Here is a 22,300-nt window from a genome sequence, read left to right as displayed (position 1 = left end):
GGAAAGAGTTCAAGTTCTAGTTCACTTAGACTTCTAGAGAAGGCAGGGTTTCCCAGACATTTTTACTTGGTCTACCCAGCACCTTCCCCCCAACCCCCCATCTTGGTGCCTTGGTTAAGGGTGTGGGCTTTGCAGTCTGTGCTGACTGGGTTTGCAACTGTCACTCAGTAACCCCGTGGCATTGGGCTAAAAGTCACACCTCTCAGAGCCAGTATTAGAACTGGTGATTTTTATTAGGTGTGATGATGGCATTGGGGGTTTGTAAGGAAATATCTTTTTTCTTCTTTTTCTTTGCTGTGTAAACAGAGGTATTTGGGGAGCTGGAAATTATGTGCGGTTTGCAATTTGTCTTAAAATACATTCCAGACCAAGAAAAAGGGAGTAGTAGTGCCGTGGTAGGAGAAGACAGATGATTGTTGAAGCAAGGTGATGAATACGTGGAAGGGGGTGAGGTATCCTGTGCTCTCCAGACTTTTGTGCACGCTTGAAAATTTTCCTAATAAGAGTAAACAAACCAAAAACAAATAATGAGGCTTTCTGGCTCCACATTTTAAAAAAAATAGCAGGATTTACTTTTCATGATTGCAATTTATGATGATTTTCCAGATAGATCCCACCTCTCATCCTATCCATCAGCTTCTCTAGACATTAGCAGGGAGCATTCCCTTTGACAAGACTTGCCAGGCCCAGTGGTAGGGAGTATATTGTTTTGGATTCTATACCCACATTTTAAAAATGTGACCAGTTTCCTATTTGGAGTAACTTGAATGCAAGTGTCTCATCTTAAGGTGTTGCTTTCCTCTGTCCCACTCCTTTTTTTTTTTTTCCCAGTAGGCTTGTCATTTCTTTTTTTCACTTTCATTTTAATACACCTTTATTGGAGTATAATTGCTTCACAATGTTGTGTTAGTTTCTGCTGTATAACAAAGTGAATCAGCTATATGCATACACACATCCCCACATCCCCTCCCTCTGGAGCCTCCCTCCCACCCTCCCTATCCCACCCCTCTAGGTGGTCACGAAGCACTGAGCTGATCTCCTTTCTAAGGACTGTTAGGGGTTAGCGTTATCTCCAAGGAGGAAATAGCCTTGGAGGAGCAGCTTACACCCTGGTGTACAAAGGCAACGGGCTGCAGGAAGGAAAGACGTGGCAGGGTGAAGAGTGTTTACTGAGGTTTGTGGTTAGGGTTATCAGGGTCTCAAGGAGAAAAAAAGAGAAATGAATCATCATCATTTGATCATGGTATTCACAGCCAGAGGGAGGGACAATGGGAAAAAGAGTAAGGAAGAGAAACACAAAGAAACGTCAAAACAAAACTGGGATATACGGGGGCAGGAGGAGGGAGAAAGTCTGAGAAATGGCGGGGGGGGGGGGGGGGGTGGTGTGTAATCGCACCGATACTGGCCACAAACACAAAAATTTGCCCATTCCTGGTTTAGATTGAAAATGAATATGTATGCACGTGTATTTGTCGGCTGTGTCCCGACTAGGCAGGTGATGAGGCGCTCCTTTAAGAACCTTGAAAACCCAAAGTTGCACTCAGACTGCCCACCTGGATCTGAGCCCAACCCTGGACCTGAGAACCGAAGGGCCGACTGCGGCCGTGGCTGTTCCCTCCGCCCTGGAAGAGCGCTGCAGGCAGATTTTTGCCAGTGGGTCGGGAGGGAGCCCCGGGGTCCTCCAGCCCGTGCTCTTAGCGATCAGCCCCGCCTGGACCTCAGGGTCGGAGCCAGCCCGAGCTGCAGGGCCGCCCTCCGCCGAACGGGGGCAGCAGCACCTGCAGCGCGGCGGCGGCGGCGGCCGGCCCGGCGCCCCTCTTGGCGGCGGCGGGCGGAGGCCGGCCCGCGGCGCGCTCGCTGATTGGCCGCGGCGCGGGCGCTGCCATGTTGGCGGAAGCGGCGCCTTCTGTGCCGTGGCTGCGGCCGCCGAGTCCGTTCGCGCAGCGTCCTGCTTCTTCGCCTCGCCCGGGTCTCGGCGCTGAGAGGCGGCGGCGGCCGGCGGGATGGAGAAAAGTAGGATGAACCTGCCTAAGGGGCCGGACACGCTCTGCTTCGACAAGGACGAGTTCATGAAGGTGCGCGCCGGGGCTCCGCTTCCCGAGCCAGTGGCGGGGGGCCTGCCCTCCTTTCGCTCCGGGGCGTCCTCGGGCCGCGCCCGTCCCGGACCGGCCCCCGGCGGGACCTCGCTGCTCTTCGCAGTGAGTCTGTTGGCCTCAGGTGTGGCCGGGGCAGCCCGGAGAAAGCACCACTGTGAAATCGTGCGTAGTGAGCGAAAAGGCCTCGAAGTTGTGTGCAAGTGGTTTTGAGCTAAGTGTAAAAGCCCCTGTTATTACCCGACCCCGTTAGCATGCAGTGCAGTCGGATTGCCAGTCCCCTGGCCGGACAGAAGCTTGTTGACCAGCGCCTTGCACCTAAAAGTACGAATGCATTGACCAAATCTCTGAACCCACGTCCATACCCAGGGATCAGGTGGGGGGAAAAGGCACTAAATCGAAAGTTTTTCCTTAACGTTCACCTAAAGCTTCTGAATGAGATATTTAAAAGATGAGAATCTTCTGATTTTGTTGCGGTACAACAAAGCGAGCCATTCTCCTTTGCTAAAGTTGCCCTACTTCTCTTTATAAGGTGAACTCGAAGTTGGTCTGCAGATCATTGTAGGACATAAACTTACATAAACAGAATAGCAATATAAACCGAAAACATTTTATGGATAATGAAGGTTCATCAGGCACAGCCTTGAAAATATCCAAGATTTGGATCAGAGCTAGGGGGAACTTTGCATACCTATTTGGTGTAACCTTCTCGGTCTGTACTTAAACTATCAAGAAACATATTTATGTTTTATATCTAAGGATTGGGGGTTTTGATATCACTAAGTGACTGTTTTCAGTGTTAAAAAGTTAAACGTTTTGGCTCAGTAGACGCTAAACTTTTAAGGAAGTGAGTGTAAGTCCCTTACTGTTCTTTTTTGATGACTTTAAGTCATACTATGTTTTTTCTTATTTTAGGTTCATCAGTCTATCTCTCTTTTTTTGATATTTGCATTCAGATCACATCTCTGGTTTTTAAAAGTATTTGTATCTGTTCTTTTTTATGGCTGAGTAATATTCCATTGTATATATGTACCACACCTTCTTTATCCATTCCTGTGTTGATGGACATTTAGGTTGCTTCCATGTTCTGGCTATTGTAAATAGTGCTGCAGTGAACATTGGGGTGCACATAACTTTTCGAATTATGGTTTTCTTCTGATATATGCCCAGGAGTGGGATTGCTGAATCATATAGTAGTTCTATATTTAGCTTTTTAAGGCACCTCTTTACTGTTCCTAAAAAAGAACGAAATAATGCCATTTGCAGCAACATGGTTGGACCTAGAGATTATCATCCTAAGTGAAGTAAGTCAGACAGAGAAACACAAATATCATATGATATCACTTATATGTGGAATCTAATTTAAAAAATGATACAAATGAACTTATTTACAAAACAGAAACAGACTCACAGATCTCAGAATCATACTTACGGTTACCAAAGCGTAAACGTGTGGGGAAGTGATAAGATGGGAGATTGGGGTTGACATATACCCACTACTGTGTATAAAATAGGTAACTAATAAGGACCCGCTGTATAGCACAGGGAACTCTACTCAATATTCTGTAATAAACTATATGGGAAAAGAATCCAAAAAAGAGTGGATATATGTATAACTGATTCACTTTGCTATACACCTGAAACTAACACAACATGGTAAGTCAACTATACTCCAATAAAAAAATTTTTTTTAATGTGGTTAAAAAACAGTATTTACATCTGGATCCTCTCCAGTGTGGCCATATCATTTTTAGTATGTGGGACTGTCTAGACCCAGGAATAATGTACTCTTGTTCTTGTACAGTGGTGTTTCTGCTAAACCACGGTAAGGAAGAGCGTAACTTGACAGGGTTGTCTGAAAGGGACTGCAGAGTGAACTTGCTGATCCAGGAACGCTTTGTTCCACCCCCTGGCTGAGAGCTGCCCTGGAGCAGAAAGAAAGAGCATGATGATGAGAGGCACACTGGAAGAAGAAAAGCCACAAGCAGAGATCAGGGGCTTTGTTCTGACTTCTGATTTCAGGAGTCTCAGAATACAGGAAATTTAACTTGTCCAACTTTTGCCTTCTTCAAGGCTTCCTTCAGGCTCAGTACCAGCTTTCTTTCGGACTTGCTAGCCCCACCATGTTTCTTGTTCTGACGTGGCAGAAAGCCTTTGGCAAGAGCAGCTTCAGAAAGCAGAAACCTCAAAATATAAGTTCTAAAGTAGAACATGCAGTAAGGAGAGGGCAAACTGGGAAGGTGGCTGGAATGGCCATATTCTTTCATGGCTCCTAAGCCTGTGAATGTGCCCTACAATTTGTAGTGCTAATAAATGTGACCACTTCACATGTAGAAGAAAAATACCTAGGACAGCTATCCTGTGTTAAATGTTGTTGGTTTTCTAGGTGAGACCTGGAGATAAAGGTTATTTGCAATTTGTGTTTCCTTCAAAGAGACATTTTATAAGTTTTAGTTCCATGGCAGAAATGGTGGGTGGAGAGCTTGCTGTCGGGGTTATATTTCTACCTCTGTGTCTCATTCCGCACATTTTGTAATTTGTTCCTGTGGGAAAGTTAGGGAATGTCCGATTTGCATTAGGAGAGTTGAGATTACTTGAACTCCAGTCGCTGGATTGGAAACTGTGTCATTAGTCCGCCAGACATGACGAGGGCCTGTTCGGACAGTGGTAGCAGTTGCTCACTTAATAAACAGTCATTCATTGATCACCTGCTTTGTGTCACCCAGCAATCTAGACGGGATAGTGCAAGGGTACATAAGATATGGTTTGGGCTGTTGAGTATGGTCACAGGAAGACCACCGTGTGTGCTGAGAAACTAGACCTAGTCCAAAGAGGCTGGAAGGCTGGAAGGCTGGCCAGGAGTGAGACCGGAAAGGTAGGAGGGCAGCTGGGAGGGTTGCAAGTTGGACTGGGCCTTGTGTGCTACACTGAGGGGCTTGTGCTTGATGAGCTGTCATCACATTTAAAGCAGGAGATAACATGGGCATGTCTGTTGCATTGGAGCAGCATTAGAGGGCGCTGTGCCACTGGTTACTTCAGGTTAATATTGGGTTCTGTCTCAAGGGAAAATTGTGTTGGATTTGAACTGATGAGCTAATATTTTGCTACGGGCCGTTCTTGCACATGTGTTTCAACTCAGTGTCTTAGTGGTATCTCAGACCTTTAGGAAACTAGTTAATAAATTCTTAATAAATAACAAACTACCTTTCTGAACACAGAAAAAAAAAAAAGAGGCTACTAAAAAGTTATTTCAGTGGTCCTTGTGAGATCTAATGAGAGAGGAGGGGACAGATTTGTGGAAGATGGATGTGATCAAAAGACAGGAGTGGCAGATGGAAGAATCACTTGGGGCGGAGGTGGTGGTGACATCACACCGTTAGCTTTGTCACCTTGCGGAAATCTTTAGCGCACGTTGATAGCCAGCTCACAGATGAAATAGGACCTAAGATCTTGGTAGCAGGGAGAGAAAGCGGCCTGCTAGCAAAGATAAATTAGATCCCTTTACCTAGGGGTGCCGTTGGAATCGTAGCTTTCCCCTTCTGGCCCAGCGTACGACTTCGCTTCCTGTTTTATAGACAAAATAGTGCCCTCGAATGGGAACTCCTTCATCTTGCTGACGATGGCAGCTCATTCTTGTATTGGTGCCCGTTCTCTTTCTCCTCCTCGCCTGTTGTGTAGAGGGGTTTTCCTTCCTTCCTTCGCCCATGCTTGGAGCCCAGGCCCTCTTGCACTCTCCCCGCTGGCTTTCAAACGCATTCTTGCTTTGGTCTCTTCCCCTTGACCCTCCTGCCTCTAGTCTGTCCTGTCTCGCTCTTCCACATCACAGCCAAATGCTCCAGTTGTTTTTACTTCCTTCCGCGCTTTTTGGCCATTTGTGTATCTTCTTTGGAGAAACATCTGTTCAGATCCTTCGCTCATTTTTTAATTGGGTTGTTTGTCTTTTTATTGTTGAGTTGTAAGAGTTTTTGTATATTCTGGATATTAGACCCTCGTCACATACATGATTTGCAGATATTTTCTCCCATTCAATGGGTTGTCTTTTCACTTTTTTAATAGTGTCTTTTTTTTTTTTTAATATTGCTTTAGCTGCCATAAGTTTTGTTATCTGTGTCTTTCAAATATTTTATTTATTTATTTATTTTTGGCTGCGTTGGGTCTTCGTTTCTGTGCAAGGGCTTTCTCTAGTTGCAGCAAGCGGGGCCACTCTTCATCGCGGTGCGCGGGCCTCTCACTGTCGCGGCCTCTCTTGTTGCGGAGCACGGGCTCCAGACGCGCAGGCTCAGTAGCTGTGGCTCACGGGCCTAGTTGCTCCGCGGCATGTGGGATCTTCCCAGACCAGGGCTCGAACCCGTGTCCCCTGCATTAGCAGGCAAATTCTCAACCACTGCGCCACCAGGGAAGCCCTTTAATAGTGTCTTTTGACACATAAGTTATTTTGATCGCGTTCAGTTTGTCTATTATCTTGATGCTTTTTGTGTCATATCTAAGAAACGACTGCCTAATTCAAGGTCACACGGACTTTCACCTGTTTTCTTCTAAGAGTTTTATAGTCTTAGCTCTTCTATTTAAGTCTTTTGATCTATCTTGAGTTAAATTTTCGTTTATGGTGTGAGGTTGGTGTCCAAATTCATTCTCTTCCGTGTAGATATTCTCTTGTCTTAACATCGGTTGTTGAAGAGACTCTTCTGTCCCCATTGAATGGTCTTGGCACCCTTGTAAAAAATCAATTGACTGTAAATGTATGGGTTTTAAGTTCTTTCTTTTTTAAATGTTTAGGAAATCTACAGTATAAAGTAAAACTATTTCTGATAAATGAAATGTGGCAGTTGCTGCATACCACTGAGTTTGGGGTTGTTTGCTTTCATAGCAAAAGCTGCCTAATCCAGTATTCACAGATGTTCTAAGTAATTTAGTCTTGTGCAATGCAACACTTGTTTATCTAAGGACAAATATATAAATGGCAAGTTGAGCACTAATATTACCTGATAGAATTTGTTTGTGAGAGCTGAGTTATATGATGTAGAATGTCGGCATGAAGTTCATAGCTGAACTTCATCCATCTGAAGTTCATACCTTCAAAGATTATGTACCTGAGGCAAGCAGAGTGCTCTGCCCACTCATACAGCTGGTTAATAGCAAGGCCCGGACGTCAGGCTGAGGCCTGCCCACACGTTCTTGCTGCGATCGCTGTGTAACTGTGAATGTAAGGTGTTACCTGAGGTCGTCTCAAGCAGCAAAACGTCTAGGCTAACTCTGGCTCTAGGTAAAGAAGCAGATGGTTTTTCACGAGGTGGCTAGTTTTCACTAGGTGAAATTACAGTTTGGTAAGAAATCCTCTTATCTGACACTATCAGAGCAGGTGTTTGGGTGATTAATTAAGGAAGTCAGTTTTTAAAAGTACTCAAGGGGTGGTGCTTGAGTACTTAACGTTTTATTTTCAATCATACATGTGTGCATTGATTCTCTATTGGTGTGGCACCAAGCTCTTTTCTCTGAAAATTGGTCTGCTGATTCAATTTCTAGATTGTCCTTTAAGTTGGACGAGAACCCTAAGGCATCTGCAAAGAGTCTGGTATGGAATGCTTCAAGATTTGCGTGATCCTCCTTGCCGCTACCCTACCTGGTTCATGGTCATCTGATACATAATTCAGCAAAAATTGTCTTATCAATTTCTCAGTATCAGGTCTTCGCAGAGCATCATAGTTTTCATGAAAACAGTTATCTTCTTACACTTACATTTTGTTGGTTTATATAATGTTTAATAAAATTTTGTAATTTTGATGATAAGTACAAGTGACCTTGACAGGCTCGGGAATCATCACATCTGATTCTTGATGACTAAGCAGCTCAGCTAGTAGCAGAGTCATGGGTGCAATAGACTGTATGCATGTCTGCCTACCAGGGGCATCAGAATGTTATAAAGGGAGACGGCGTAGCGAACCTGTGAGACCAGTACTTGGAAGTCGGTTTTGAACGATTCTGAACATCTGTTCAGTGGAATACTCAACATCCCTATAAAATGTCAGTACAAATTTGTATGTATTATGAAAAGATGTTGAAGTTATATTTTTATATGGGGAAAAGTAGCTTAGAAAAGGTTTATTAAGATTGTGTGTGTGTGTGTGTGAACACAGGAAAAGGTCGGGGGTTTCGTTCAAGATGGTGACGTAGGAGGATCCTGAACTCACCTCCTCGCATGGACACACGAAATCGACAGCTACTTATGGAACAATTTCCTCTGAGAAAAACCCCCGAAACTAGCTGAGCAACTCCTGCACATCTGGCAAACAAGAAAAAACCCACATCAAAGTGGGTAGGAGAGGCTGAGACACAGTCTCACCGTACACCCCTCCCCCAGTGTGGTGACCCGCAATCGGGGGGAACTCCCATCCCAGGCTGCTCCCCGAGGAGCGAAGGGTGTGAACTCCACCCCGGCACCCCTACTTTCAAGACCTGCCCCTGGGAGATGAGCCCCCAAAACATCTAGCTTTGAAAGTTGATGGGGCTGGCATCTAGAAGACCCATGAGGCTACAGCGACCTGAGAAACAGTTCTTGAAGGGGCAGCATGAACTGACCCCCCCCCAGGGCCTGACACAGACACAGCGACTGAAAAGGGCCCAGACTTTCTGTGAAAGAGGCTTGTTTATCTTAAAGCATCGGCCTGAGGGGCAGGCTTCTAATTTAACCCACGTCTGGGGGCTTGGAGGCCGGCGGGGCCGTCTTTGCTCTCTCTCTGCCTTGCTCCAGCTCAACAGTATCTCCTGGAAAGGGACTTGTATACTTGGTCTGGTGCCCTGATTTTTGCAGCTGCTGCCTGGGGACACGTCTAGGTCGCCTGGCTCTGGTGGCCAGTGAGGTTTACGCTTGTAGGTCCCCAGTGTTCATTGCAGTATTATTTGCCATAGTCAAGACGTGGAAGCAGCCTAAGTGTCCGTGGATGGATGAATGGATAAAGGAACGGTGATACACACACCACACACTGGGATGTTATTCAGCCACGAAAAAGAAAGAAAGCTTGCCATCTGTGGTGGCAACGTGGATGGACCTTGAGGGTATTAGTGCTCAGTGACATAAGTTAGAGAAAAGGTGATCATGATCTCACTTGTGTGTGGGATCTAAAAAGCAAAGCAAGAAAAAATGGACCCACAGGTATTGTTCAGATGGGTGGTTACCAGAGGCAGCCGGTGGGGAGTGGACAAAATGGGCGAAGGGGGTCAGATGGTACAAACTTGCAGTTAATTAGGTAAGTAAGCCTGGGCATGTGGTGTACAGCATGGTGACTGTAGTGAATAATACCGTGTTGTGTATTTGAAAGCTGAAGGGAGTGAATCTTTTTTTCTTTTTCAGTGTGTTTAGAAAAGTCATTAAACAATAACAACTACAATAAGCAGCAACAACAACAAATCCTAGGAAGTGGAGAGTTGGTACAATTATTATCACCCAAAGTCCATAATTTACATTAAGATTCATTCCTGGTGTTGTACATTCTATGAGTTTTGACAAATGTATAAGGACATGTATCTACAATCACAATATTGTATATAATAGCCCTAAAACTCCTCTGTGCTCTGACTGTCCATCCTTTTCTCCCTCTCACCCCAGGCAACCACTCATCTTTTTACTGCGTCCATAGCTTTGCCTTTTCCAGGATGCCATATAGTTGGAATCATATAGGATATACCCTTTCCAGATTAGCTTTTTTCACTTTGTAATCTTAAAAGTTCTCATAGCAAGAAAAGGGAATGTGTAACCGTGTGTGATGGATTTTAACTAGACTTACTGCAGTGATCATTTTATAATAGATACAAATGTGGAATCATGTTGTGCACCTGAAAGCCATATAATGTTATATGTCGATTGTATCTCAATTTAAAAAATAATTTATATTTTAAAGAGAAAGTCAAAAAAATTCTGGAAGGATGTGAATCATGATGTTAAATAGTGAGAAAAACGTTAATAGTGCCTATCTGTAGAGCATCAAGACTGAGTGATTTTTTTTTTTACTCTCTGTCTTTTGTGTCATTATAGTCTACCCTCCTTATCCTCAGGTTCCACATCTGTGGATTCGACCAACCATGGATCAGATACATTCGGAAAAAAAATTCCAGAAAGTTTCAAAACGCAAAACTTGAATTTGCTGCGTTGGCAACTATTTACATAGTATTAACATTGTATTTACAATTATCTACATAACATTTACATTTTATTAGGTATTATGTAATGTAGAGATGATTTAAAGTATACGCAAATACTACGCCATTTTATATGAGGGACTTGGGCATCCCCAGATTTTGGTGTAGGGGGTCCGGGAACCAGGCCCCCATGGATGCTGCGGGATGGCTGTATTTCTTTGTTGGTTGAAAGTTTCACAGTGAACATCTGTTACTTTTAAAACTAAGGGAAAAGGAGCAATTTCTGTTTTGTGAGGAGCCTGTTTAACGTGTGTATTAAAAAAAATTAAATCCCTTGTAGAATTTAGGCAACAGGAGAGAATGCTCTTGGTCAGGGGCCTCCCTCTTGGCACCTTGATAGCGCCCAAGCAGCTTTATGTCATGTGTACTTAAAAGGACTTTTTCCCAGCGGCCGTGTAGCCTTTCAAATGAGTAGAATGGCGTTTCTCTCTTATTCTTGCTCTCCTTTTATTTCTTTGTGTAAAATGTGATATCGTTGCAGTAATTCTTTTTTCTGGTTTTATTTTCAGGAAGACTTCGATGTCGATCACTTTGTGTCCGACTGTCGGAAGCGGGTCCAGCTGGAAGCACTGAGAGATGACCTGGAGCTCTACTATAAGCTGCTTAAAACGGCCATGGTCGAGCTCATCAACAAGGATTACGCAGACTTCGTCAACCTGTCAACGAACCTGGTAAACTTTAAACACGGAGTTCCTACCAGTCAGTGTATTTACACACGTACTACACACTTTCTTTCTCACTCATGTTTATTCTTAAAAGTGCTGAGTGTTTTTAGAAACCTTTTAGTTGATTTTTCCCCCAGAAACTTGGAGAGATTACTAATCTTATTAATAAAAGAACTAAACTTTCTTGATACACATTTTTTGTTTTGAGTTTAGTCTGATTATTTTTTGAATGACTTATTAAGAAGTAGTGAAAAGTAAAGGATAACAATCTCAAGAGGGGTTGTTTTTGGCAGTTGCTAAGTGATTACCGTGAAATCTCACTGGTTTAGACTAATTTGCGAGAGCAGATACCAACTATTCTTTTTTTTTTTTTTAAATTTTTTTATTTATTATTTATTTATTATGTTTATTTTTGGCTGTGTTGGGTCTTCGTTCCTGTGCGAGGGCTTTCTCCAGTTGCGGCGAGTGGGGGCCACTCTTCATCGCGGTGCGCGGGCCTCTCACTATCATGGCCTCTCTTGTTGTGGAGCACAGGCTCCAGACGCGCAGGCTCAGTAGTTGTGGCTCACGGGGCCAGTTGCTCCGCGGCATGTGGGATCTTCCCAGACCAGGGCTCGAACCCGTGTCCCCTGCATTGGCAGGCAGAGTCTCAACCACTGCGCCACCAGGGAAGCCCCCAACTGTTCTTAAGGAAATGCTTAGTTTACTTTCCGGTACTGTGCTAGCCAGACGTGGGTTGGGGAAACGTTGGCCGACATTGATCCTTAGGTGGCCTGGTTTTATAAAAACATGGGAATGGTTTGTGAGAAGCGTATCAGTTACTTGGAAAAGTTGTTCAGAAATGCTCGAGTTTTAATACTTGGAAAAGTCTTCTTGTTCATACTTTATTTTGTTGTAAAATCTGTTTGTCCAAAGAAGTATAGAAAGTCGCCATCTCCATGGGAATTTCAGGAAGCGTTAAGAATAACGAGCCATGTTTGCTTTTGGGAAGTACACCACTAAGATAAACGTTCCAGTAGGATTAGAAACCCTGAAACTTTTATTTCCATTCTATTTAATTTGGATTTTTCTCATGGGCTATAATAATGCTTAGGAGAGATAAAGCCCATCAGACTTTCACATCAGCTGGCTGAACATCATAAGTACAGAGATAGCTATTTTTCCTGTTAAGGTTTTTTAAATTCATTTAAAATTTCATCCAAAGGCAAATTGTACACGAGGAATCTTTGATTTATTATGAGTTTCCCTATTTGCATAGTTTCATGTAATCAACAGATTTTTTCACATTCTGTGAGCAATATTTGTGGTAAGATAACGTTTCTGTTATGTATCTAGTTACTAGCAATATGTGATTGTACGGAAAGAATAACCTAAGTCTAGTACTGCTTTGCTCGTTAAACAAGCTTCACTGTCACTCCTGACTCTGACGTGCTTGTGCCAACATGATTTTGCCTTTAGGTTGGCATGGACAGAGCCCTCAGCCAGCTTTCTGTGCCTTTGGGACAGTTACGGGAAGAGGTGCTGGTAAGTCCTCAGGTGCTGGTAAACAGTCTATATATATAAAGCACGTTATGCTTCTTTGCCTTCTCCAAGAAGAACTTCTTTAATGTGTTAGGTTGTTGTGGTGGTGGTTTAATGGTCCATGATTATAGTACTTACCTTCGAAACTGGTGAAAATGATTCTCTACTTTTTGCATGTGATATTACAGCCTAAAAAATGTGTTTGGTTTGAAGACGACAGATCGTCAAATAGTAGACAACTTTAAATGTCAGGGAGAAAAAGAAGGGTATTTCAAAATTTAACTTGTTAATACCACCTCACCCATCTGTAAGTGGTCTCCAACTTAGAACTGGCTGACTTATATTTTAAAGTTTGTAATTTTACAAGTGTTTTCTCAGACAGTGTTTTACATGTGGTTAGGTTCCTGGACCAGTCTACAAAAGCTGTTTAACCCCTGTATGTAACTGAAGGATAATATAAATATCATGTAACGCCTAGTTTCTGGGAGAAACTCTCTCCCGTGGGAATGGGACTCTGCCTGTAAGCCCTGAGGACAGGGACCCCATCTGGATGAACGGTGGAAGGGGAGTTTTGGCATCACCTCTGACAGGAGACCGTGTGGCCTGTCCTCCCCTCACCCACTCGTCTGCGCTAGGCACCCCGACCTCCATTGTCCCTTAGTTGTGATGCACTGCACCATCACTTCCTGTGTGTATCACCACTGGACCACGCCGGACCAAGTGGCCTCATGCACCTTGCCCCCGAGACAGCGCCTGGCACAGGCGAGGCTCTCAGTAGGTAACGTAGGTAAAGAGGCCCTGCCTGGATAGAACTGAAGGAAATGCAGGATAATGGGAGTGTCAGGGCTGAGAAGTCCCGAGGAGGGGTCGGCGGGAAAGACTTCATAAAAGAGATAAGTCTTGAGCTGTACCTTGAACTAGCAGATATGTTTGAAAGTGTATGTCTTTGAATTTTACAAAAGCTCATTACAGTGCTTTTCCTTGGAACGGAAGGAAAGGGGTTTTGGGGTCCGCCGCTGGGCTGCACAGCAGCTTCTGCGTGGCCCTCCTGCCTCCCTCTCGGTGCTCCCCTCACCTCGCAGCCGTGTGGCTGACGTCTCCTGAGCCTCAGCCTGTCCTAACCTCCCACTCTTCTCTCTGCGCTCTCTCCGCTCTGCTGACCTTCCTGGGCTGCTCTCACGCCTCCGGGCTCGAGTCCTGCCCTGCCACCTGCCAGTACCACGTCCCCTCCCTTATTCTGCAGCTGTCTTTGTAGCCACCTTTCTCCTCACCAGCCACAGACCTCACCTGCCTTTTTGATCTCAACTCACGACGCTACTCTGAGATTCTAAGGTCACTGAGGGATAAGACTGTTTCTGTGTAATTCATCATTGTAGCCTCACTGGCTACCACAGTAGCTGACATTTAATAGACATTTCATAATGTTTATTGAATGAATGAATTCACCTTTCTATAAAATTTTTGTGATTTATCTAGTTTATTCTGATCATTTCCATTACCTTCATTTTGGCCTCAGTTCTTCATACTTGGCTTAATTTATTAGCTTCTGGACATGTTTCTCCACCTATGACCTCTGCCTTTTCCTGGCCATTCTGTTCCTTACTTCTTGATTCCTACCATCCCCCAAACAGCATTTCATCAGGAAATATCCGTGCTTCGGGATTCTCTAGTTCCCTAAAATGTGTAGAATCTAAAGTCCTCCCAAATCAGCCCCTCCCTGTTTATTTCTACTTCTCTGCAAAATGAAGCCTGCAGTGCGGCCGGGTGCATGCCTCACCCACCCTGAGTGTGCGCCAGTTGTATCTTCCCACCTTTGTCTTCTGATAACCTCCTCTCCACCATCGTCAGCTTTCACAGGTTCTCAGGGTCAGACTCAAGTCCCATCCCCTGTGCCAAACTCTCCTATCCTTTGATTCAGATGATTTCTTGAACGACATTGATTGTACGTGTATTATTATGCTTTTGGCTGTTAATCCTCTGTAACCTTGGCTTTATATGTCATTTTGCCCCCAAATCATGAGTACCCTCGACAGCAGTTGTGTCTGATATTATGTATTTTTGTCAATATCTGCATAATACCGGCCCGAAGATAATTAAGTTCTGTGGAATTTAATTAAATGTGTAAGTTTCGTAATGTCACAAAACAGTTTCTGCTGTACGTTTTCTTTATTCTTTTAAAGAGTCTTAGGTCATCTGTCAGTGAAGGAATTCGGGCAGTAGATGAACGAATGTCTAAACAAGAGGACATTAGGAAAAAAAAGGTAGGTTGCACATGGGTTCATGGTAGCACCTTGGAGTTAACGGCACTTCCGCGCATGTGGTCTGATTTATTTCTCTTGGTACCTCTGCAGAGAGGAAGTGTGGGGTGTCTCCTTATTTGTAGGCGTCAGTGTTCAGCAGGGTTCGCGAGGGGTCGAGCCGGGGCTGGAGCCCAGGTCTTCTCACTCCTGGGCTGATGAGGGTCCTGCTAATAAGAGGGGTATGCTAAAGTAACTAACAGAAGAAAAAGACAAAGAAAATTGCATATTCTTCTTGCGTGTTAATTTATTCATGGTGGCATTAAAATTTTTAAAGAAAACTGTAGATTTCTTATGCTGCATGCCAGCTAGCAGCCCTTCCCTCATGTCTCTACTTTTACATTTTACTGGTCCTGTGTTTTAATTTTATTATCTGACTTTAAAGATGTAATGGCAGAGTTAGGATTAGAATTTGAGACTTCTGATTCTAGCCTGGTGCTCTGTCAGTGTTTTCTAAATTTATTAGCGTATTTTTCAAAATCTCAAGGGAGAGAAGCCTATTTTAGAAACCTTCTGTTTAATTCTCCTTTAAATATCAGCTTTCGTCCAAAGATTTCAAGAATGCAGTGCCTTTCTAGAAAAGATTGTAAGCTTTGTGAGAGCAGGGAATTTTTGCCTGTTTTATTCACTCATGTCCTCACTGTCTAGAAGAATGTCTGGTGCACAATAGGTGCTCAGTAACTATTTGGTTTTTTTTTTTTTTGTCTTTTTTTTTTTAATTAATTTTTATTGGAGTATAGTTGCTTTACAGTGTAGTGTTAGTTTCTGCTGTACAGCAGAGTGAGTCAGTTATACATATATCCACTCTTTTTTCGATTTCCTTCCCATTTAGGTCACCACAGAGCATTGAGTAGAGTTCCCTGTGCTGTACAGTAGGTTCTAGTAACTGTTTGTTTAATGAATGACTTTCTTTTTGTTCTTTTAAGGATGAGAGTTTTTATAATGTTCCTCAACCTCTTTGATAATATTTATTGTGTAATAATATCTTTAATGAATTGATGCTTAGGCATATAATTGTGTCGTATACATGTAAATAGAGAGGATAAAGATGATCAGAAACTAAAATTAAAACATGAAAAAAGGGTCATAAGAAAATAAATGTAGTGCCCATACAGGGGTTCGTTTAAGATGGGGAAAAGAAAGAAGGAATAAAAGTGCAGGAAATGAGAAAACAAAAAAAGTCTAGTTTTTTTCTTTTTTTAACTATAAACTTGTAATAGAATATTGAAATATGCTTCTTCTAGGCAGCTAAAATTAAGATTTGCATTCTTGGGAATTCAGTGTTACGTGGAAGTATTCAAAATGTAGAGTGCTCTACATACTTCAAGTTGACTTTTGGCTTTGTATTTCCCTGCATTTAGAATGGGGAAGTAAGATAATTAAGATTAAACATCATGATAACTTTTTTTTGGCTTCATTTTTATTTTTATAGATATGTGTGTTGAGGCTTATACAGGTTATTCGATCAGTGGAGAAAATTGAAAAAATCTTAAATTCTCAACATTCTAAAGAAACATCTGCACTAGAAGCAAGCAGGTAAGTACTTTTTACTAAATATCACATAAATTAATACTTCACACCCAGGCTACTTTTTTTTTTTTTTTTTTTTTTAGTTAAAACTCATTTCTGAAAAAGAAGAAAAGCCAAGTCTGTGGCTCAGTGTTTTTGAACGTAGCTTATGAAAAGTGGAGGGCATGAGATGGTAAAGTTTATAATACATCCTTCTAAAACCTTTGTGGTGATGGACCGCTGTTCCAACACATCACCTTACAGGGAGTCAGAGGAGTGTACTTTCAGTGGAAGTTTTTTTATCTTTGGAATTGCCTTATGTAAGCACTGGCAAAATCCTTTGATCTTCCAGGTCAAATATGGAATAGCTTTCATCTTTCTTAAATTTATGTAGACATGCCCAGAGTATCGCCATTCATGTATCTTGCACGAGCATTACATCATTAAGAAACAGTATAGGACACATTTAGTTAAAATTTATAAACAGGGGAAAGAAAGCTTGTGAAATTAGAAAAAAATGGCCATTTCCTTTGTTACACTGTGACCGTCTTGTTACCTTCCTAGTGTGAATTTTAAATCAGCCAGGTAGATGAGTGGCTCAGAAAATGAGTAGATCATACCAGCACCATGGTGCCGTGGGAGGAGCACAGGTTTGTGCTGCATCTACCATTGGGCAGCCTGAGTCATGGAACCTCAACTCCCTGTGTCATGGGCAGTGTAAGGCTAATAGTAACTCCACTGGCAGGGTTGGCTGACAGTCAGCCCGTCAGCCGCACCTGGCATGTAGTAGGCCCTCACACATCTAATTTGGGTCTAACAAGAGCTTCTCCTAAAGTCACGTGGACAGCCATAACATGTTTCCCTGAGTAATATTGGATAATCTGCTGCAAAACCAGCCAAAGCCGAATTGGATATACCTATACCAAAGTCTTACCATACGATAAAGGCATGTTGGATTTCTTCATTGTAGGAATCAAAATGTTAGATTTGGGAGCACCTTAAAGGCAGTATGCTCCGTATCTCTCGTTGTGTAGATTGAGGAATGTGGCATCCAAAAAGGAAGTGATTCTCCCGTCCTGGGTCTCTCCTTCCTTTCATAATCAAGATGTACAAACAGGTGGTCAGCACCTGCCGTCTTTGTCTCTTCAGCCCACTGCCCTTGTGCTCCCACCCTTACCCGCGCTGGTCAGCGTCTCCGCTGTCGTCCCTTCTGCCCCGTCCAGTGGAGCTGTTTGTCTTGAGCTGCTCCGAGTCTCTCTTGCCCTCAGCAGCATTGGCAGCTCCTGCCGACTTGTCCTCACTCGACATCCACCACACCTGCCTCCCTGTTTTCTTTCCACTTTGGTCCACTCCTACTCCCTTCCTCACTGATGTCTTTTTCTATGATACTATTCCTTTGCGATGTTCCATCTTTTTTTTTTTTTTTTCTCCTTTTTGGCCGCACCGCACAGCATGTGGTATCTTAGTTCCCCAACCAGGGATCGAACTGAGGCCCCCTGCAGTGGAAGCAGAGAGTCTTAACTGCTGGACCACCAGGGAAGTCCCTCCATGTTCCATCTTTAATGTAATAGATATTACGCTGTTTCTTGCTCAGAATCACCTTTGAGTACTTTTTAAAAATTCAGATCAGCAACTTTGAGCTGTAGAGAAGGGAAAACCAGGGCAATGTAAGTGAATGGTAACTATATCATGCTTCTTAGTCCAAGAAACGTTTAGATAATTTATAATTAATAGATCCACACTAGGTTACTCAGGAAAGAGGGATTAACCTTTTGGGTTGGTCTTGCAGGGGAATTGCTCTCCCTCTGAACTAGTTTGAATGCTACAGATACAGGACTGGATAGACCTGAAATGGATAACATTTCATTTCCTTGTGATGTGGATTTTTTTCCCCTCACTCACTGATAGGTCACCGTTAGATATAGGATGCCTCAGAGAAGCCCAGCAGATGCTTCAGTGCCTTTACATTTTTCTTCTTTTGCTATTTAGCTTCCTTTTGAGTGGTATTGTTGCAGTGTACTTTAGAGGAAAAAAGTGCATTTATTACACTTTGGGGCAGATACACAATGAATGTCCTTTCACTAGGACCCAGAGAATACAGATTGACCGCTCTTTCAGCTCTTTGCTAAACGATAATGTAAGCTCTTCTGACTTATTTGATGTATTGCCGCTGGAGGACCGCTTTTATTTTATTAAGGAGGCAGCAGTATTTGGTATTTTAGAAGTACTGGAGGTATTTTAGAGGAAGAGACAATGAGACAGAGTAGTAGAAGGGCATTCAGGTGTAAATAATAGGATAGGGCAAGAGAGGGAAGGGAGGTTAAAGACGAAGAAGGCCACGGATGGGAGAGCCTGGGGGAGGAGGTGGAAACACCCGTCGCACCCACACTGGCCTGGTCCAGCTCCTGCTTCTTGCCTGGACCCTGTGGCTGAGGCCAGGCAGGGTCAGTGGCTTACACTGAAGTAGTTGCCCACTGTCCTAGAACGTGCTGTGCGTGTGACTTGTGAAAGTTGATGGCGTGAAGGATGCTTTAGCTTCTGCCTGTAACGGGGGCTGGGGAAAAACGCAGTGGGTGCTAAAGCGTCACCATTGCTAATCATGTGATGTGTTCTCTCGGAAATTTAAAACCTTTAGGAGTTAAATTTCTCTCGTTGTCTCTACTAGCCCACTTTTGACTGGACAGATGTTGGAGAGAATTGCCACAGAGTTTAACCAGTTACAGTTTCATGCTGTTCAAAGCAAAGGCATGCCTCTTTTGGACAAAATAAGACCAGTAAGTGTTGTTTTAGATTTTCACACTTTGGTATTTAGGAATTTGCTAAATAATTTTGGTTTTACCTGATACAGGCATACCTCATGTTATTGCCCTTCACTTCATTGCGCTTCACAGATATGGTATTTTTTTTTTTTTTTTACAAATTGAAGGTTTATGGCAACTCTGCATCAGGCAAGTCTATCAGCCTACCAGGGCCATTCCAACAGCATTTGCTCACTTCATGTCTCTGTATCGCATTCTGGTAATTTTCACAGTGTTTCAAACCCTCCACCAGCAAAACGATTATACCTCACTGAAGGCTCAGATAATGATTAGCATCTTTTAGCAATAAAGTATTTTTTAATTGAGGTAATTAAGGTATATACCTTGTTTTTTTAGACATAATGCTATTGCAGACTTAATATACTGCAGTATAGTGTAAACATTTCTTTTACGTGCACTGAGAGACCAAGAAATCCCAGTGACCCGCTTTATCGTGATACTGCTCGATTTATTGTGGTGGTCTGGAACCACACTCGCGGTATCTCCAAGGTATGCCTGTAATGCCTCTGATAATTGTTGATCTGCAGGATTTTGAAACTAGCTTTGAATTTTTTCCTTCAGTTTTTGTTTTTTGGACCCCTGCCCCCTAAGTGTCACACATTGTAGATTTTGTGTAAAGACACAGACATGTTCTCTGAATTATAAGGGTAAAATTAATTCTAAATTTCATGTAACTTGACACACTGTATGATGTAGTCAGAGTTAATTTATCCAAAACTCTCGACTGGGCTTTAGATTCATGATGTTTGTCAGATTTACTCTGTAGCTTAAGAGGAAAATAACTTTTTTTCTCATTCTGCAATTCTGTCTAAATCCTCCTTTGATATAGCAAAGATTTACTTATAAAGAGATGTGGGGAGGAGGAGAGATTCATTGTTACGCTCCAGAAAATGTAAATATTTTAATTTTACATATACTCTCTTCTAGTGCCGCCAGAGATTTGTTATGTATATATTTGAGTCTTTAGCAGTTGTTCCAGCTGCTTTCTTACCTGTTTTTCTTGCAGCGTATAGCTGGCATTACAGCCATGTTACAGCAGTCACTGGAAGGCCTCCTGTTGGAAGGTCTTCGGACTTCCAGTGTCGATGTAATCCGGCACTGCTTACGGACTTACGCCACGATTGACAAGGCACGGGACGCGGAGGCATTGGTTGGTCAGGTCCTCGTGAAACCGTACATGGATGAGGTTTGTGCCCCCCCAGGCCTTCGTGCAGCAGGCGCTCAAAGGGCACCGGCTGTGTGCTGCATGCTTCACTGGGCGCGAGCGTGGGTCACAGGTCCATCTGTTAAGACTCTCGTAGTTACTGCAGCATCAGCTGTAACAAAAGCTTGGTCCCTGGTGGTTACAACCAGCATGCAGGAGTCAGGCACCCTCTCTCGTATTTTCTAGTGATGCCGTAGCCCAGGGATCATCTTAATTTAGTGGGGAGGGCGGGTCCTGCCTAGGGAGAAGGTGTGTATCAGAACATTTTTAGGTCAGTTTTATGCTATGTAAATTATTTGTCAATAAAGTTTTTAAAACGAATCTCTAACTGCTGGTCTAGTGGGTAGAATGGAACAAGTAGAGCAGATGCCAGCACCGCAGCTCAAGTGCCTGGTGGTGGGACAGCGTGCCGAGAGCCCTGAGCGTGGAAGGTCTGCGTGGAGGGCTGTCTTCACAGACATGCTGAGGAGTGTGTGGGCCAGGAAGGTGGGAGGGAGGGAATATTCACAGATGAAGGGCTTTCATAGGCAAATTAGCAGTGTAATACCTTAAATCCAGAACTTGGCTATCCAGTATCCTTCACCTACGAGGATACAGTTAAAATTTGGGAAGTAAGCATGTTCTGCCTTTGAGCAGCCAGAATATATTACAGATTGTACCATATGAAGTTGCCAATACTCAACATTTTCTGACACACAAAAATGGCAGCTTCGTCTGGTTCAAACTGATGGAAGTCACAGGCCCGTCCTCAGTGTTTGCAGACTTTTTTTAGTGCCACATCAGTGTGGACGCCCTTTCTGTCCAGTAAGTACAAAGCCCTACTCACCGTGGCTTTGGGGTGAAAGTCTCCCATTTATAAATGGGGAAAATTGCATCTCATTGATAAAAATGCAACTTAAGGATTAATTTCAATATTCCGGTCAGCTTTCATTAGGATTACTAAAAATAAATGATCTGTCAACTCCCTCTGTTTGTATGCTGTTGTATTTCAAAGCTGTCTATATAGGAGTGAAAAAGACAAATTACCTACACTGTTTCTTTATCACTAAGTGAAAATGGTTACTAATTTATGCCTTTGTTTTTCATTGAACTGAACCTAATGTGCTAAATTAAAGAAACATTGGATGTTTCAGTGGCATATTAAATAAACCATGGCCACATTTTAATTTTATTTAAATTCGTATGCTTATCTTGTCATTCGCCTCTTGATTCTCAGCCTTAACACAAAAGATAAAATAATAATAAAGTAAAATAAAATATACTTCCTTCCATCTTTCTCTGTCTCAAACCTTCCCCTAATCTGAATGATGGTATTTAGAAGAAAAGGCCAAGGTCAAGACAGCAAGGAGCTGTTGTCATGGGAAATCATCGTTTTATTTCATTTTCAAGCTCAGGAGGGAAGCAGACGAATGTGTCTGGCTTTTCAGCTTCAGGCCAGTCTCTGTCACCCAGCCTGTGTCTCCCCCAGGTCAGAGCTATGCCCCCGAATCCTGGACCTAGCTCTGAGTGCGGCTATTACCGTTAGAAAACCTGTCAGCTGGGGAGGAGGGGGGCGAGAGGAAGCACGCTTGGAAGGTTTTCTTTGTTCTTTTCCCTGTGATACGTAATTCATACTTGTCTTTTTTAAAAATGGTGCTCCTTTTACTAGGTGATTGTAGAGCAGATTGCCGACGCTCGTCCGAGCGATCTTCAGCTGATGTACAGTAAGCTGCTGGAGTTTGTTCCCCGCCACTGCCGCCTCCTTCGCGAGGTCACCGGAGGAGCCACCTCAAGGTAGTTGAAGCGGCTGCTCTCAGAGCTCCCTCGGCCGGGGGCCGCGCCTGGGGACCGCTCGTGCCCTGCTGATTATTGCCGTCTCGTGCGGACCGGGGTCGGATGCCCTTTCCTGTTTGACGGCTAGCACGGTGCTCTGAGCCGGGCAGGGGCCGTTAGCCTCGTCTGGCAGACAAGGGAACTGGAGTGGGTGGAGCTGAGGTGAAGGGTGTGTCTCTCTCTGCAT

The 22,300-nt window shown here is 43.5% G+C and overlaps 1 protein-coding gene across 7 annotated transcripts in view; it reads left to right on the top strand.

Annotated features, from left to right (window-relative positions):
• Positions 1 to 1,869: 1,869 nt before the first annotated feature.
• COG2 (component of oligomeric golgi complex 2) overlaps positions 1,870 to 22,300 on the top strand; it is a 41,477-nt gene continuing 21,046 nt past the window's right edge. For 4 of the 7 annotated variants that reach the window (XM_036828609.1, XM_036828610.1, XM_036828606.1 and 1 more), the window contains exons 1-8: positions 1,884 to 2,075; positions 10,796 to 10,957; positions 12,410 to 12,475; positions 14,653 to 14,733; positions 16,202 to 16,305; positions 18,944 to 19,052; positions 20,104 to 20,283; positions 21,950 to 22,074. In XM_036828609.1, coding sequence (XP_036684504.1) covers positions 2,004 to 2,075; positions 10,796 to 10,957; positions 12,410 to 12,475; positions 14,653 to 14,733; positions 16,202 to 16,305; positions 18,944 to 19,052; positions 20,104 to 20,283; positions 21,950 to 22,074 — 899 coding nt within the window. In that variant the 5' untranslated portion in view covers positions 1,884 to 2,003. Of the gene's footprint in view, positions 2,076 to 10,795; positions 10,958 to 12,409; positions 12,476 to 14,652; positions 14,734 to 16,201; positions 16,306 to 18,943; positions 19,053 to 20,103; positions 20,284 to 21,949; positions 22,075 to 22,300 lie in introns of all 7 variants that reach the window. The other 3 variants (XM_036828605.1, XM_036828608.1, XM_036828611.1) reach the window with 3 other exon arrangements.

Source organism: Balaenoptera musculus, chromosome 16 (assembly GCF_009873245.2).
Source record: "Balaenoptera musculus isolate JJ_BM4_2016_0621 chromosome 16, mBalMus1.pri.v3, whole genome shotgun sequence".
In the NCBI taxonomy this organism is placed as follows: Eukaryota; Metazoa; Chordata; class Mammalia; order Artiodactyla; family Balaenopteridae; genus Balaenoptera; species Balaenoptera musculus.
Note: the sequence above shows the minus strand (reverse complement) of the source record. Positions and strands in the feature narration are given on the sequence as shown.